The 18,500-nt window shown below is 35.4% G+C and overlaps 1 protein-coding gene and 1 long non-coding RNA gene across 7 annotated transcripts in view; one reads left to right on the top strand and one right to left on the bottom strand.

Annotated features, from left to right (window-relative positions):
* CHST9 (carbohydrate sulfotransferase 9) overlaps positions 1-11,816 on the top strand; it is a 60,952-nt gene extending 49,136 nt beyond the window's left edge. For 3 of the 4 annotated variants that reach the window (XM_039328625.1, XM_039328624.1, XM_039328626.1), the window contains exons 3-4: positions 5,492-5,529; positions 8,319-11,816. In XM_039328625.1, the coding sequence (XP_039184559.1) occupies positions 5,492-5,529; positions 8,319-9,437 (1,157 nt within the window). In that variant the 3' untranslated portion in view covers positions 9,438-11,816. Of the gene's footprint in view, positions 1-624; positions 3,381-5,491; positions 5,530-8,318 lie in introns of those variants that run through there. The other variant, XM_039328627.1, reaches the window with a different exon arrangement.
* Positions 1-15,596, bottom strand: part of LOC120301411 — a 64,321-nt gene extending 48,725 nt beyond the window's left edge. For 2 of the 3 annotated variants that reach the window (XR_005554888.1, XR_005554889.1), the window contains exons 1-2: positions 14,008-15,596; positions 942-1,026 (exon numbers count right to left, since the gene is read on the bottom strand). This is a non-coding gene — a long non-coding RNA (uncharacterized LOC120301411). The remainder of the gene's footprint in view (positions 1-941; positions 1,027-14,007) is intronic. The other variant, XR_005554890.1, reaches the window with a different exon arrangement.
* Positions 15,597-18,500: the final 2,904 nt, after the last annotated feature.

The raw sequence follows: 18,500 nt of genomic DNA, 5'->3' as shown, positions 1-18,500 counted from the left end.
ATTATGTTACTTTATGAAATGATAAAAACTATTAATAAAGGGGGTACATAGCAGAAAAAAAGGAAAAATGGCACTACTGCCTAATAACCAGAAAGGTGATCCTTTGCCTCATTCTAGTTATACACTGTTTATTAATCAGAACATGATAGGCATGAAGATATTCACTTGGCATTTATTCCATTGAAGGAAATGCAGTTTAGATAGATGATACTCACGTCTGGATCTATATTTGCTTCATTGTCCATTTTCCAGCACCATGACATAGACCAGACATGTCAAACACAAGGCCCGGAGGCCGGATGCAGCCCGTGAAGTGGTGTTATGTGGCCCGTAAAGCCATCCTGGAAACAGTGACAGAATGGCCCCCGCTGCCTTGGCCCTCGCCCAGGCCAAGTGGGAGCCAATGTACAATTTCGTGGTGGCCATCTTGGCACTTGTCCCAGTGGACCATGCCTTGGCACTTGCCCCGGTCTCACCCCCTTCTGCCAGAGATCCTCAGATCTGTCCCACTCCTGGCCAGGCCCCCCATAGGCACCCTTGATGCGAATGATGTAGAACTGGCCATGCCCATCCTGTAGGCCACACCCACCCATTAGGCTGCACCCACTCTGACCACACACACACACACACACAGGGCAACCACAATGCTGATGTGGCCCTCAGTGAAATTGAGTTTGACACCCCTGACATAGACTGTTACTTTAAAGACTATGACTGTTCATAGATCAGTGTAAGAGAATGTGTCCACACATATAACAGGTGCATGATTTGCTGTTCCACATTACACCACATGACACTATATAAATTACAGTAAAAGTCTTGCAATTGGGTAGGAAAGTTGTCTTTCTTTCTCTCTTTTCCTTTTATAATAAGAGTAATAGGAAGGATATCAGGCAAGAGCTTTTGATACGTTACTTGGCTCTGGAATTCATCATACTTACTTTGAGATACTCTCAGTTGTATCAGCCAGGGGAGAGTAACTTGGCATGTTGAAACAACAGTGTTCCTAGCTGGGAAGAGCAACTGCTGTGAAAAGAAACAGGAAAACACATGTGTGAGAATTTATCTAATTTTTTCTCTGTGCCTTTTTCTGATGGATAGGTTTTGGTAGACAAAATGAAACTTTTAAATTAGTGAGAGTAGTTGCTTTTTTATTGACATGGAAAAATTGATTTATCATTCCCAAAATTCCAAATTTCATCTTACATGTTAGAAATTATGAAATACTCTTTTCAGTGCTCTCAAATTCTATCCTTCTGATTTGTGATTACTGATCATTTTTGGGAGTACACAGTAAAAATGGTTCAATTTAGGATTTTATTCTGCTGAATTAAAAAAATGAATTAATGTAATTGTTGGTTTATGGTTGAAATTTAATTTCAGTTTTCCTTATTTTATTCACAAAGGCATTAGTGAATATATACTCCAAACATCTATTCACGGGAAAGCCCCTTTGGCAGTCTAATAAGAATCTTATTTTGCTGTAGATTGTAGTATTTGTAATGTCTTCATTAGCCAGAAACTGAACATGCACACATGGGTCAGCACAAGATATTTGGCTGCATTCACTCTTGCAAACTTTAGTTGGCAGAAATTGAAAGAAAAGTTGTTGTTGATGATGAACTAGATACCTGTAATAAATATTTATCAGTGCCACTTAAGCAATGCACCATTTTTTGATTGCTGAAACAACCCTTCCAGTTGAAATTCTCTGTCAAATGCAGATTGTTTTTCTTGGTTGGCAGCCCAGAAGGAAAGGGAGTGACAGGTGCTTGTACACTCGCATGTGCACATGCGAACAGGGTTTTGTGTGTGCACTCCAAATGGGGCCATGAACAGGTGCATGATGCAAACAGGGCCATGAGCACATGTGCAATGTTCTCACTGACACTAGTGCCTGCGACCCACATGGTGACACTAGTGCCTGTGCAACCCTCATAGCTACCTTTGCAGTGACACTAGCACCCATGTAACCCTCACGGCGACATTAGTGCCCGCATTACCCTCATGTGACCCTCTTGACAATGGTAGCACCTGTGCAACCCTTGGGGCAATGCTAGCACGAGTGGGGAGAAGTGTGTGTACACACGCATGCTCACTGGCCAGCCACTCAGGCCACGAACCAGGCCACGAACCAGTAGTAGGCCATGGCCCACAGGTTGGGGATCTCTGGTCTATGGTAAAGATTGTAGTGAGTACATGTAGACCTCAATGTACAGCCATTCATTTATCAACTGTCCAAAATTACAACAGCGCTGGAAAAAATGACTTATGACCAGTTTTTACACCTGACCATCCCCATGGCCATGTGATCAAAATTATGGCACTTGGCTGCTGGCATACATTTACAACCTTCCCAAGGGGTATCTAACAAGCAAAGTCCATGGGAGAAGCTAGATTTGCTTAATGTCCATGTGATTCACTTAACAAATGCAGTCATTTGCTTAACAATCATGGCAATATGGTCATAAAGTCATGCATGGCTCATTTGTGATTGTAAGTTGATGTTTTTAATTTGTGTCACTGGAGCAACATAATGTAAATTTGGTGAACTAGGAAAAGCTGATTTGTGTGATCAAGAATGAGGATATCTTGTGACAGCAACCAACAAGTTTTACATGAGCTGATTAAGGACAATCAGCAGATCACTAAAATGGAAACTGCTGTCCAGCTTGGAATCTCATAGGAACATATGGATTACAATATTGATGGTTCTTCAATACTAGAAGATTTGTGCAAGATGAATTCCTTGCATGTTGACAGCAAAGATTAGACTTCAAGAATTGAAATTTGCCTGCAATTGTTATCTTGACAAGAATGAAGATGAGGAATCCTTAACATAGTGACAGCCAACACAACATGGACTGATCATTATTAACCAGAACTAAAGCATTGGTTCATGGAATAACATCACAAAATTTCACCCATGGAGAAAGTTTTCAAAACCAGATATTAGCATGTAAACTAATGTTTACAATTTTGGGGGATGTTATTCACATAGATTTCCTTGCAACTGACACTATTATCAACTCACAACACTGTATTGCAACACTTTGAAACAATTAAGCAAAGTTTGAAAGAACCAGAAGGAATTTTTAATGCAACATGACAGCGCTTAGGCTTTATACCTAATAAGCCACCCATGAAGCAATTGTGAAATCTTATCCCATCTATCATACAGTTCAGACTTGGCACCATGTGACTTCTACTTTTTGGGCAAAATTGAAAGAGTACCTTCATGGGCATCTATTTAACTGAAATGAAGAGGTGGAAAGCAATGTCAAGAACTGGTTGAAAAGACAAAGAATAGAGTTCTTTTGTGATGCCTTTAAGAAGCTTATCCATCCTTGGCAGGTGATTATATGGAAAAGTCAATACAGGTAATATAAGAGCTCATTTCAAGAATTATTCTTCTGTTTCATTTATTAAAATATGTTATTTAAGCTAAGTTATGGAAGTGGCGGTAATACTCTTCATTCAACCCTCACAGAAAGCTTCCACAAGAGGAAGATTTGTTTGATTTGTTTATATTGATTTACAATAAATTACAAAGTGGTAATATTAAAGCACTGTAACTATGAAACAGATTTAGTAATATGACAAGACATAAGTAGATAATTATTTAGGTTAAGAAGTTATATTGATATTAGCACTAAGAGGTTCATATCAACAAACCTGCAAATATAAATACAATTTCTGGATCAGCTTTGTTGCAAAATGATAGTGTATTAACACAGTTATGGATCTTAACAGAAATAATTTCCAAGGAATAAATTGTTTTTGGCGTTCAAGGCCTTATGCCAGTGGACTTTTTATCAAAACTTAATTGTATAGTTACATCATTTCTTTGTTGGTTTGATATAAATATTATAAAGTTGATCATCTAATTTGCATTTGTAGGCATCCTGTCAAAACAACAAAATGGGAGACCATAAACATACAAACTCGATTTTCCCTCTTGGCTGTTTTTTGAAACTCATTGATGTCACTTCCTTCCTAAGTCAGCAAGTGAATTTTTCTTTAATTCTTAGTCCCAGCTGTCTATGTTGTCAACACGAAGTTATTAAAATTCCTTTAAAGTGAATAAAAATAGCCTAGAAACAAATGTAGTGGGAAGCAGGAAAGCATCAGTATTCAAAGTCCACAAACCTTTGAGCTAAATAGAGTTGAACCAAGTAGAGATTGAAAACATTGGTCTTTCCTCGCATCTTGTACATCATTAAAGGTTGTTTAAAATACGTTTGCCTTAATCTTTTATTACTCCCAAAAAGAGAGTGCCTTATTTGGTTAAAAAAAGTAGCCTCAAGATGTGAATTTTCACAATGATGTTCTCAGTGAACTCTATTGCCTACTGAAAGTCTGCCTGAATAATGTTGATTTTCTTTCTCAAAGCAGGAAAACAAAATGCTATACTATTATGCAGAAAGTAATTACCATAAAGAGGCAATCCTTGTCATAGCCTAAAGCAATAAATAATCTTGATTTTGGTTTATTTTTTAGGAAGATTATTATTTTAGGAGATCATTAGGCAAGTTACTTTCTTACTTGTAACAGTGTAATACTTTTCATCCCATCAACTTACTTGATTTTGAACATATTTATTTTATTTTTATTATATTTTTTAAAAGCTCAAGATGACTAAGATTTCTTCCTCATTTATCTTCTGAATAGCATGGTAGATGATGATTGTCTCCATTTAGTTTTCTGCCTGAATGGAGAATGTATATTTAAGCCTGATTCTTCATAATTTAATATATATTGAAAAGGTAGATACAGCCCTGTAAACACTAGCGATCCAGATAAAGGAACCAATTTGTTTAGTAAGAAGTTGACATTGCCCCTTCCACAATACCACACTTTTGAGTTATGGTATTATTCACCCATGTCTAAGTCATCAGAGACTGGAAGGAATTTTCTGTTCCCATTGTCAGTTCCTCTCTTGCTTCTATTCCCAACAATTGCCACATTAGCTGACCTTTCTCCAGAGTACCAATGACAAAGCCTAACATATATTATATACCTTAAGTCAGGGGGTCAAACTGCCGGCCCATGGGCCAGTTGCATCATGCGGAGGCCGCGCCCACCCCAGCTCCAACAATGTGACAAAAGTCACGATATGTCGCGACACGTCACATGACATGGTTTGGAGTTATTCATGTGTGAAAGATTATTCTCTCTATTTTGTAAAATATGAACTATAAAATGCAAACTATTTGACATTGTAATGGTGTATTTCTATTTGACCTGTTGTGAGGTATTTTTGATGATGGCTATCTTACAGAATCAAGAGATGAAGATATCGAACCAGAAATAGTTCACCTACTGTAAATGGGACAAATCATTATTCTAACGCGCCTAAAAGCCATTTTATAAAATCCAACAGGAATGATTCAAACACTTCTAAAAGCTGGTCGTTTTTTTCCCCCTTGACCTTGTTTTGAAACTGATATGGCCACTTTCTCTGAAATAAAAACTTTTTTCTTTTTTTCAGGGACTGCAGAAAAAATGCAGCAGCAGATGATTAATCAGGTATTTTGACCATTTTTAGATATTTTTCAGTTGCACGGTTAATAAAATCTATGCACTGTGCATTTTTACATGAGAAGAAATAACACAAAAATCTGTATCTAGATATTTATGATTTATCTTATAAACAATTACATCAATGAAGGCCTATAGGCAACCAAACAGGTAGCAGAAATCCAACAGTAAAATGATCATTTACAGGTAACATCATGCCTGTTTTTTATGTTGCATATTATTTTCTTTAATAGCTGTCCAGCAGAATTATGTCTTTGGGGGACTACTCCAAAATGGATTGTTGAAACCATGGATGCATGCTGTGACTCTTTTACTGGAAGTACTCCAAGATCCACAGCCTTGGATGGAGATTGAAATGGATGCTCTGGCTGTTTTACTAGACGTAGCCAGGAATAAATTAACCATAGAAATCCATGCAATGAATGGATTTTGTAATGTGTACATAATAGAGCTAATTTTAATCCTGGTAACTATGGCTAATGTGAAATGTGCCAACTAGTTATTGAGAGGATAACCAATTATGAAGATAATAGCCTCTCCTGAAGGAACCATTCTTACTGTTCCTGAATCAAATTCAAGGCAATCGTTATGATGCAGACTAGAAACTGGGAAGTTCTAGTCCCACCTTAGGCATGAAAGCGATTTGGGTAACTTTGGCCCAGTCACTCTCAGCCCAAAGCCCAAGGTTATTGTTGTGGGGGAAATAGGAGGAGGAAGATGTTCATTGCCTTGAGTTACTTACAATGATACAAAAAGGCAGGAAATTAATAAATAATATAAAACACCTATGGTAGATGACTTAGGAACTAATGACACATCTGGTTCCTAATACATCTGGAGAAGGCTACATCTGTCAGTGGTGCCTTACATCAGGATGCAAATTCTTGATTCAAATGGCCTCTTGTGTATTTCTTTCCCTGATCCAATGCAGCTTGTACCAATACATTTAACAAATTGAGCCAGCTTAAGATAAACTAATCATCCAAATCTTCAGTTAAACTGTTGCTGTTCAGCTTACCAAACTGCTCATATATTCTCATGTATCCTAGATTTTAAGCTGCTTATAGTTATTAGCATGCTGGAGTTTTTGTTTTGATTTGATTTGATTGAATGTTTATGCTTTGTTGGTTTTATTTATTACAAATAAATATAATGGTCATCATTGGGAGGATGTCTGTATTCTAATATTAAAAATCAAGTTTTAAAAACTATTTTAAAAGATTAAATCCTTTTAAGATGACTACACAGGTGTCCTGTGAAATGTGACTTCAGAATAAAAAAAATCTATATTATAAACAATAATAAAAATGACAGAAAACTGTTCAAAACTGATTACAGATAGTCCCCAATTTACAACCTGTCACTTAGCACCCATTTTAAGTTATATTGTAAACTATCCAGTTCCAAATTTCCAATAGCTATCCATTCCCCCTCCCCCCAGTCACGTGGCCACATTTTGGGTGCTTGCTTAACAACTGTGGTTGCTTAATGACTGTGGTGGTTGGTTTATGACATGGCATTTGCTTAACAATCACCACCAAAAAGGTTGTAAAACTAGGTCCAGTCACATGCTGATGTGCTTTACAACCATTGACGACTACCTGTACCACAAGAAATAGATAAAAGAATTATTAAGAATTAATTAAGCTAATACTCAGTATATCTTTGATGAGAAATTAACCATATATAACAAAGTACAAGAAATTATTTTAATGTCAGTAAGGAATTAAATCTCTGAATTAAGTGAGGGAGGGAGGGAGGAAGGAAGGAAGGAAGGAAGGAAGGAAGGAAGGAAGGAAGGAAGGAAGGAAGGAAGGAAGGAAAGTTCACCAAGTTCCTGGTGTATGTTTGGTTTGATCATGAAATCTGAATGAACCATATTTGCTTATATAATTGTATTTTTCTTAACTGTGGTTGTCTCTGACATGAAAAGCATTTAAAGGAGAGACTAGCGGTGAGATTGTTAGACTGAATAATTTTCTTATAAGGTTCCATCCTTTTACCAAGCTTTGTCTTACAATATGTTCTTTAAAAAATTTGTCCTTTTTTATCGCTAAACCGTAAGTATCTATAAAGCCCAGAGATCAATATAAGATGGTCGGCTATATAAATGTTTTAAATAAATAAATAAAATAAAAAGCTCCTTCCAATATTGACATTCTACTATTGGGGATCTTATCTATTCTAAGCAGTTTGCTCTCTTAATTATTTAGACAGATTTGTACATATTTTCAGCCATCTATTAATATCATCATTAATTTATGCTATACAGTTTTAAAAATTCCAATCTAACAAAGAAGATATTTCCCTAGGGATAATTATCTTCAAATATTTCAACAATCCTATTTTTATATTTCTATACAACTTACTTATTCAAAAAAAACATTAAATTTATTTCGATTTCTGGTATATCCAGAACATTTACAACCTCAACATTAGATAATATAGAACAGGGGTATCAAACTGCCAGCCCGTAGGCCGAACACCTCACAATGAAACCGCACCCACCCCATTGCCGGCAATGGGAAAAAAGTTCCAATATGTTCCATGATGTCACATGATGTCGCAAGTTTGACATTTCTGATATAGAATATCAATGTATCTGAAGGTGTTGAAATTGGGAAAAAAATGTTTTCTTAGCCTCCTTTCCCATGTTTGTTAGAAATGTGCTTTGAAATAAACCAATACAAAGCAAAATATATTTTATATCTTGGTCACTTTTGTCCCTCTTTGGAAGATTAGGCTTTACTCTTTATCATTTTCTTCTGTTTTAACAGGATTTTGGAAGCTATTCTACTGAGGAATCTAAAAAACCAAAAGAAAATTGGATTGTAGGAAAGTATTTTCACAAAGACAGTAAAGCTTTGATTGAGAGTGAAAATTCTCAGGAGTCCTATCTTTTCGGGGAAACAGAAGATTCTTTGACCACTAATTTTTCTGAAGACCCACAGAAGGTTCTTAAACAGCTCAAAAAAATGAATTTTTCATCCACCAAGTTTTATCAAAATAAATTATTTAATAGGAATAATAACTGGAAAACCACCGATGAGATACAAGAGAAACGGAAATTTTTTCTTCGTAATATTTGCCAAAAATATGTTAATGGAAACAGAACCCAGACACCTCTTGTGCACATGGTCTCTAGAATATACGTAGAAGATAAATACAAACTCTTGTATTGTGAAGTTCCTAAAGCAGGCTGTTCCAACTGGAAAAGGATTCTGATGATACTTAGCGGTCTCACAAAATCTGCTGCTAATATTTCTCATGACAGTGTACACTATGGAGATCACTTGAAGAAACTAGATAGTTATAATATAAAAGAGATACAAAAGCGTTTAAAAACATATACCAAAATTATATTTGTCCGTGATCCAATGGAAAGATTGGTGTCTGCTTTTCGGGATAAGTTTGAACATCCAAACAGTTATTACCATCCTATATTTGGGAAGGCTATTATTAAGAAATACAGACCCAATGCAGACCCATTGACAACTGGCTCAGGGGTTCAATTTAAAGAGTTTATACAATATCTGTTAGATCCCTATAGGCCATTAGGTATGGATACGCATTGGGAGCAAATTAACAAACTTTGTTATCCTTGCAATATCAATTATAATTTCATTGGCAAATTTGAAACTCTGGAAAAAGACGCCAATTATTTTTTGAAACTAATAAATGCCCCAGATGAGCTCCTATTTCCTCATTTCAAAGACAGACACTCCACTGACAAAAGAACCAATTCAGAAGTTGTAATGAAGTACTTGGCAGAAATTCCTGCCACAGAGAGGTTGCAGGTTTACAACTTTTATTACCTGGATTATTTAATGTTTAACTATACTGTACCATACGAGACATTCCAATTTGATGTAATACATAATCCGGTTTACCTATAACTTATGAGAAAAAGTATAATTTCTTAAATGGAGATACTTTGATTTGCTAAAATTTGCATAAATGAAAGTGCCTAACATTTAGGAAGCAACATATTGCACTGTGATGTCTGAGAGAAAAATAATTTAATATTAGAAAATTTTAGAATATAATGCAATATAATTAACACGAGTGGCATTAAAACAATTGTGTTTTATTATATTTATTCAGTTGCTACAAATGCATTTTTCTATATTTCAGGGAAGAGCAGTTAGAAGCTGGATTTGTGTTTTATTATCAGTCAAATAAGGAAATATTAGAGAAGAGTCAATATGTGTGTTCTCAGAGAAATGTATGCAATGGTCCAATATTAGCTTATCTACTTGAAAAGCTTATTTCTGTCTGGACAGATGGTGCTTAGAAATAATATATACTGCAACCACTGATTTTTCTAAAACCATAAATATTTTGATTTTTTTTTTAAAAAAAAGCCAGAATTGCAGATAAAAACACACTAAAAATAAAAATAAATAGTAAATAGTTTACTAGAACAAGGGTCTCAACCCCTGGCCCATGGCATCCAGAAATGGGGCCACGCAAACAAGTGAAGCCCCATCCGGGGGATGCAGCCAGCATGTGAAACCACACCCCCTCTGGTCCACAGAAAAACTCTCCACGGATCTGGTCCCTGGTGCCCAAAATGTTTGGGGCCACTGTACTAGATAATAAAATACCTAGCTTCACTACTGTAATATCAACTATAAGACATATTATTTCAACAAACAATTCTTCATTGTGTTTTATTATAGTAATTTTGATAACAATCTGAACACATCTTTATATACATTTTTAATTACACCTTTAAATGCATCTTTATTAACACACCTTTATTAATACACCTTTAAGTATTAAATATATCTTTAATTACACCTTTAACATTTGTTTCATATATAAATTCTTCATTTTTTTATTGTACATCCCTTGTTTGACATTGGTTACTCCAAATATAAGTTGTTCTACAATATTATTTACTAATATCCATTTCACTGTCTGCACAGTTCTTCGGCATCCTTGTGTGTATTGCTGCAGGATCAGATAATTTTGCTTCAATTTGTTTAGTATGCATTTCAAGCATTTTTAACTCTTCTTAAATTAATGATTCATAATGAATTGTCCTATATTTCATGAATGAAGGCAAATCTACAGTATGTGTCCCAGGATAATGTTGCAGGATCCAACCTGGGTCGGTCACTGAGACCATGAGTTTAGTTTTCCAAGCTTTTGGACTTGTGCTAGAGCCCATCCTCACTTCATTCTCACCAGAATCTGCTTTGAGCACACACTCTGGTGAGAGACAAGTTCCCTGAGGATGAACTGATCCAGATTGGATCCTGTCCTATAGTCCTTTGATGGGAGAAAGTTAGCATTTTTTAGCATTGTTTCTAACTTAAGAAATCAATTATTTACTTAAATCCTACGATCAACATCCCAAAGCCTATTTTCACACATACTTCAACTCTATTACTTGTATTTATTGTTATATCTTAATAATGATCTTCATTTCTTTGAAATTATTGAATTCTGTAGGAAAAAAGGACATGACTGTTGAGGAAACAAAATACCGGTAATTCTTCTTTCACTGCAGGAGCCCATTCTAATCAGAGTTGTTCAATACAACTCTTGTTTGTTCAATACAAGCAAAACCCTTTACAAATATGAATAAGAACAAAGGTTTGTGGGATGAAAACTAGTCTCATCTGGCTATCATACTAATAAATACTCAAGGCAGGAATTCAGAAAAAGGCTATGTCTATACAACATCTGAAACACAAAGTGACTAACCATATTTCAGTTTAGTGTGTTGTATAAATCCTTCATGTAGTTAGTGATCAGCATCTTGTGTGAGTCTAATGAATAGGATTAATTGATAAAGCATTGGTAAATTAATTATGTACAAATAATGTAGTTTATGAATATAGCTAATGACTTAGGATGGACAGTCCAGGAGTCAAGCAATCATTTACAGTGCTGGGGATATGGGATTCAAGAATGATGTTGCTCAACCTAAATATGATAGATCACTGCTCCATGCCAGATTGCAAAGTAAATGAGGAGGGGAAATGCTGAATACAAATTTCAGGCCATACTGCAGTGTCTATGACCTAAAAACCAAACCTTTCTCTGTATAGGATTTACATACTTTGTTTTGAAGGATCTTGTCTGATTTTCAGTGAATCTGCCAGAGGGTTCTTTCAGTACATTGTAGAACTATTGATCTACTTATTTTGCAACATGTATAGCCTGCTCTAGTCTAAACAGTCTCTGATAAAAGTGTAACAAAATCAAGAAAAGATAATACATTAAAGATCACACATGGGTAATAAAAATCGGTTTCAAAAAAACCCTTAACACATCATAACGTTGTTCAGTTAAACTAGCCTAAGGGCCATATGACTATCTTTTGAAATGCCTTTAGAAGGAGGTTGTACCTCCAAGGAAAGACACTTCGTAATGGGGCTAGCATGTCACCTGGCCCATCCCACATGAATCTTCTGAAAATGGGAGTCCTGCATCACGCCCTTTCTAGATGACCAATCATCTAGAAAACATATTTGACTTGAGCAACGTATCTCTGGACCATGAAGAGTATTGAAGGTAATAATCAACAGTTTGAATTGAGCCACCGAGCTTAATTCAACTAAGGAGATGACTTCAAAATTGTTGTTTGGTTATTCAGATTAAAGATCAGAATCAGGCCCATATAAAAAGAATTTATAATGCTTTAATAGAATTAGACTCGGAAACAGAATTGGTTAAAGACTGTATGATTAAATGGGCTCAGAATATCCAGGAACCGATCCCATTGGATTTATGGCAGATAATTTGGATCAGAAATGTTAAATTTACACAAGCTCAAAATTTGAGGAAAATTTTTTATAAAATGTTTTATAGATGGCATCTAGATCCTAAAAAATTATCTTGTATGTACTCTAATTTACAACCCAAATGTTGGAGATGTAATACGGATGCGACATATTTTCACGTTTGGTGGAATTGTAAAAAGGTAAAGGCTTTTGGGATTATGATTTGGTAGAACATTCAAAAGATTTTTAAAAGGAAGATAAAGTTTACTCCTCAATTATTTTTATTGGGTATTTTTGTGGACTTAAATGACAAACTATTTTAATGTTGAATTTATTAACTGCTGCAAGGTTACTAGTAGGCTCATATTGGAAGAAAGATTCGTTGCCTACTTTAGAAGAACGGATATTTAAAGTTTCTAATTTTGCAGAAATGGCAAAAATTTCTGCTTATTTGAAGGATCATACACAAGAAAGATATATTATTGTATGGAGAAGATTGATAGATTATAATCAGAAAAAGTATGGGACTACAAACTTTCATTTATTTTATGAGTAAATTTTATAGTAAATGTTGTAGAAGATTTCTTTATGATGATGTAATTTAAGGGGAATTAAGGGCTAAGTATGATTTTTCTTTTCTTTTTTTCTTTTTCTTTTCTTTTTTTTATTATTGTATATTGTTTTTTCTTATTAATAATCCTGTACTCTGCTCTGGGAAGTGAGGGGGGGAGGGTTGAGGGTGGGTGGGTAGTTGAATGGGTGGGTAAGGATAATGTAGATATGGTAGTTTATGAGAGAGGTGCTGCTTGGGCATTTCCCCTATGCTGCGTTCCTGTGTTTGAGAGGGATGAGAGGGGAGGAAGGTATAGGGAAGAAGTAGGATGGTAAGAGGAGAAGGGGAGGGAAAGACAGTTGGAGGGGAGGAGAGAAAGAGGAGGGAAGTAGGGAAGGTATTAGAGAGGGTAGATGCAGCCTGGGGGGAATGGGCAAGCGGCACCAATGGTTATGAATTTATTTTATCTTATAAATTATATTATGTTGAATAAATGGAAAATAAAAACTTTTTATTAAAAAAAATGTTGTTATTCCTACATGATTGGATTGATCCATGAGTTGTCTAGCTGCAATTAAGTGTAACTAACCTGCTATAGCTTCCATGTGATCTCCAATTTGCCGCCATATATAGAGAACATTGCAAGGATTGTAATAAGGGAACAAGTTACAAGTCAGCAATCTTGCTTGACTCAGGAAAGTTTAAAATTATTTCAGTAGCCATGTCTGGGTGAAGGTTCCCTGGCAATAGCTTTCACCAGCTATTTAATCTTCCCTATGTAATTGTCCCTTCCACCAATCCCTGAAACCTAACAATACTCCCATTGCTGGGAGCTCCTTAGCCTCCACATTCTATTTCAAAAGGCTTCGTTCCACCCCTTCTTCAGCCTTCTCCATCTCTCAGCAGGGAGAAGGGGAGAGATGATGGAACTGTTCTTTTTCTTACCGGTTACTAGTACTCTTCCTCAAGCCTGCCTAATGTTCTGGGGATCCAGGGTTAATCTCTGGAACCATCAATCCTCAACAGCTGTCAGAACTGTTCTCCAAACAGCAGCTGGGTTTCTGCAGTAGTAATTCACCACAGTTCCTTGAGTCACTCAGTTCTCATTCTATTGTGCTTGGTATGTTCTATTACTGACTGGTCTGCTCGATCCAACTAAAATAAAGTGTTCCTTACCTGTATAAAATGAAGCCAAAGGTACAACTGTAGCCTCTGCCTTGGTGCATTTTCTGATTTTGAAGCCATCATCAAATTTCAGTGGTGATTTCTAAACTAGTGAAAAAATGAACAGTTCTGAATGAGATATTACATAATTTTATTCACTTATTTTTTATATAAATTTGCAAATTGATGAAAAGTAATCATTACAAATCCTCTTCATGCCTAATAATTTTACAGGTTGTATAGAAAATAATGGTTGCTTAAGGTATTCACTTCAGGTAATAATAGCTGCTTCTCTTGGATGCTTATTTCCAAAATCATGTCAATTTTATGTAATCCAAATATTATCCTAAATCCTAAAGGAGCATTTTTTCTGATGATACTCATATTCTGTCCATGAAAGAAATTTGTTTAGACTTCAGGTGTTAAAGAAAAAAACAACAGAGATAATTTCTTTTTTTCTGTTTGAAGCATTTTTCTCTCTCCTTGTTCCTTCTGCCTTGAGATTTCTGGATGAGGATCATCTATCTCTTGCAAGAAGTCTAAATGGATCCTTTGCAATGAAAGGATGAAAATAACCTTACAATCTAATGTGACATAAAGGCTGCAAGTTGTCCAAAGTGATTCACACTCCTATAAGAATATTCTGTATAGTTTTCTAACATTTCAACAGTTTTCAGAAATGTAAAGAAGTTCTGTTTAATATCGCTTGGCTTCAATTTGCAGCTCCTGAAAGATTTCAGGTGACTTATCTTACTTAGCTAGAACATGATGGCCAATTGGCATACTGATAAAGTTGAACACAATAAGAACTTCAGAAGAAGCTTTAAATTTCTTTTAATCTGTCTGAATCTTTACTCAATACAGCTGGTTTGAGAACTTTTTACTCAACATTCATCTTCAACAACTATGACCATAAGCCAGTGATACTCTGCTTGAAGAAAATTCAGCATTCTTTGAAATATGAATAAATATGAGGCTTACCACATCACAGGGCTGAAATATTTACAGCAAAGTTCAATTGCTTTCTGCTCCTGCTCTGTACAGAAGTAAGTTTTATTTAGGTCAGTTCAGAAAAATAAATGTTGGCACAGATCTCGTAGCAATAAATGCATTTCACAAAACTTCATGTTCTGGGACTGGCTTTCTTTTTATGTTGTTCCCCTATTTAAATTCCCCCTTTTGTAATTCCTCTTTGTTTATTTCCTCTTCTTTCAACTTTATTCTTTGCTCCCTACATTCTTGGCAGCAAGTTTTTTAAGCAGACTAGATTTCCAACTCAAGGGAATGCAGACCTGAATAACAATGATTTGGGATGAAGATAGCGTGAGATTCCATGGAGTGTTTCTTTCTTGTTCTACTGTTTTAGTTCTCAAAATTGTTTCAGATTAAGTATCCTCTCTGCACTGGCTTATTATTAAAATATAACCAAGTTGGTGCAAAGGATAGATCTATTTTATAAAATGTATTTTACCAAATAAAAAAATTAGGAAGTATGTCTAAATCATTTCAATTTTTAAATATGATGGTTATCTCCAACTGGTATTACAGTAGAAGAAAGACAACATATCACTTTTGTGTCATTTTTAAATAAAGAACATTTGATTGAATTTGGATGAGTTTTAAGTTCATTAATTGAGAAGAACACCTTATACAAAACATAGTAAACTGGTGATTATACCAGACTTTTAAAAGTTAGATATCTACTTTAAATCTATTTATGAAGAAGATGGAGTGTCCATATTAAATACTAAAAATATTAGGCTTTCTTAAAAATGCATTTCAACATAAACTATTACTGAATAATTTAGGAACTGCCAAGTCAGTCAAATTTAAGAAGAGAAACATGTTTGTGAAACATTTCCCATGCATTTCCCATTTCCCTAGTTTTAAGACCTGAGAATGTACGTGCAGAAGCCTAACACAAAGCAGCTAGCAATTCACTTTCAGTTCTGTTTTTCTTCCAGATTTTTTTTTTTTTTTTTTTTTTTTGCCAAAGAAACAAGATCTTCCAGAGTACATTCACACCAAACTATCCATTTTCTTTCTGCCAAAATTGTTCTGCTGGCTGAGTTGTGTTGGTATGCAAGAATCAGCAGTTCATTCTTGGATGTTCTGTTTGCATTTATTAGATGATAACTAAATGTATTGGCTTGGAAAGAAACAATGTGGATCTCACAGAATTAAACTATTTTGCTCTAGTTAGTGGCATGAAAAATCCATGATCTCATCCTCTGATGAGAATGTCAGTGTTTTAAGTTTCATTCACTACTACTTACTATATTAGGAAAATAAAAATAAAATTAAAGAATAGGAATATTTCTCCCACTTCAATGTTAAAAGTATCTTAAATAAAACACGGACATGAGCCAAGCTTTTCCAGCTATTTTGACTCTTAACTCAACTTGCTTTAAATGGAGGTCCAACACATTTGGAGAGCATCTAAGTTAAGATTAGTGGAATCATTGTGGTTCATTTACTTCTTTAAGTAGTTCTTTAAGTACTTCCTAACATAAATGAGGCTAAGTAAATATTATCAGAAAAACCTTAAATGCCAGTGAAAAATATTTGAGGCTCCTTGGTCATTCAACTGATTCCTAGGCTTGTTTCTGATAATAGTCAAGATGTTCTCCAAATTAAAAAAAAACACAGAAGTGCTAGTAAAGAAAAGGACAGAGGTCTTCAGATGTTTTGCATCTTTGACAAGCAGAAGTTGAGTTTATGTGCTACTCTAAGTCTTTGTTTATTAAATTATAACTTCTTGAATAAACAAAATAGACAAATTAGAAACAAAAATTAAAATAAGCAAGAAAATGAGGAAAGAACACCTATTCGACCTTGATGAATATAAATCACAAGGACCCGACAGATTACATTCCAGAGTTCTGAAGGAGCTGGCAGATGTTATCTCAGAACCATTGTACCGTATCTTTCAAAAAGTCTGCAGCACCGGGGAAGTACCTGATGATTGGAAAAGAGCTGATGTGGTTCCCATCTTCAAGAAAGGAAAAAAAAAACAGACCCAGGAAACTACAGACCTATCAGTTTAACATCAATACCTGGGAAGATCCTAGAAAAGATAATCAAAAAAACAGATCTGTGAACAATTAGAAGTAAACAAAGTTATAATTAGTAGCTAGCACAGGTTTGTCAAAAATAGATCATGCCAAACCAATCTTATTTTATTCTTTGATAAAGTGACTAAATTAGTAGACCAGCAAAACACTGTGGACATAGTATACTTAGACTTCAGTAAGGCATTTGACAAAGTAGACCCCAACCTGCTACTTAGTAAGTAGAAAATTGGAATAGACAACAACACCTCAGATGGATCTGTAGCTGGCTGACAAACCATACTCAGCAAGTAGTCCTCAATGGTACTACATCCACATGGAGAGAAGTAAGCAGTGGGGTATCACAAGGCTCCATCTTAGGCCCAGTACTCTTCAATATCTTCATTAATGACTTAGATGAGGGAATAGAAGGGGAACTCATCAAGTTTGCAGATGACACTAAGCTGGCAGGAATAGCTAACATCCCAGGAGACAAGCTCAGAATCCAAAAAAATCTTGACAAACTTGAACAATCTGCCCTATCCAACAAAATGAGTTTTAATGTGGAGAAAAGCAAAGTTTTACGTTTAAGCAGGAAAAAAATCAAAGGTTTAAGTACAGATTAGGCAAGACTTGTCTCAAAAACAGCAACTGTGAGAGAGTCCTAGTAGACGATCACTTGACTATGAGTCAGCAGTGTGCAGCAGCAGCCAAAAAAGCTAATACAATCCTGGTTGTATAAACAGAAGTATAGAATCAAGATCACGCAAAGTATTAGTACCACTTTATAAAACCCTAGTAAGACCACACCTGGAATACTGCAACCAATTTTGGTCACCATACTACAAAAAAAGATGTTGAGAGTTTGGAAAAAGTTCAGAGAAGACCAACTAAAATGATCAAAAGCCTGGAGACTAAAACATACAGTATGAAGAACAGCTGCAGGACTTGGGTTTGGCTAATCTAAAGAAAAGAAGAAATAGGTGTGACATGATAACAGTGTTCCAGTATTTGAGGGGCTGCCACAAAGAAGAGGGGGTCAAACTATTTTCCAAAGCACCAGAGGCCAAGACAAGAAACAATGGTTGGAAATTGATCAAAGAGAGAAGTAACCTGGAATTAAGAAGAATCTTCCTAACAATGAGGACAGTGAAACACCTTGTCTTCAGAAATTGTGGATGCTCCATCACTGGAGATTTTTAAAAAGAGACTGGACAGTCACTTGTCTGAAATGGTATAGGTTCTCCTGCTTGAGCAGGGGGCTGGACTAAAAGACCTCCAAGGTCCTTTCCCGATTCTATTCTATTCTATTCTATTCTATTCTATTCCATTCCATTCCACTCCACTCCACTCCATTCTATTCTAAATAGGCTACAATTTGCTAGGTTCCCAAATGGCACAAAAGTGAAAATCAAATCAAGCACCAAATAATATGTGAAATCCACTTGTGAAATC

This window comes from Crotalus tigris, unplaced genomic scaffold (assembly GCF_016545835.1).
Source record: "Crotalus tigris isolate CLP2741 ecotype Arizona unplaced genomic scaffold, ASM1654583v1 scf7180000024382.2542628, whole genome shotgun sequence".
Lineage (NCBI taxonomy): Eukaryota > Metazoa > Chordata > Lepidosauria > Squamata > Viperidae > Crotalus > Crotalus tigris.
Note: the sequence above shows the minus strand (reverse complement) of the source record. Positions and strands in the feature narration are given on the sequence as shown.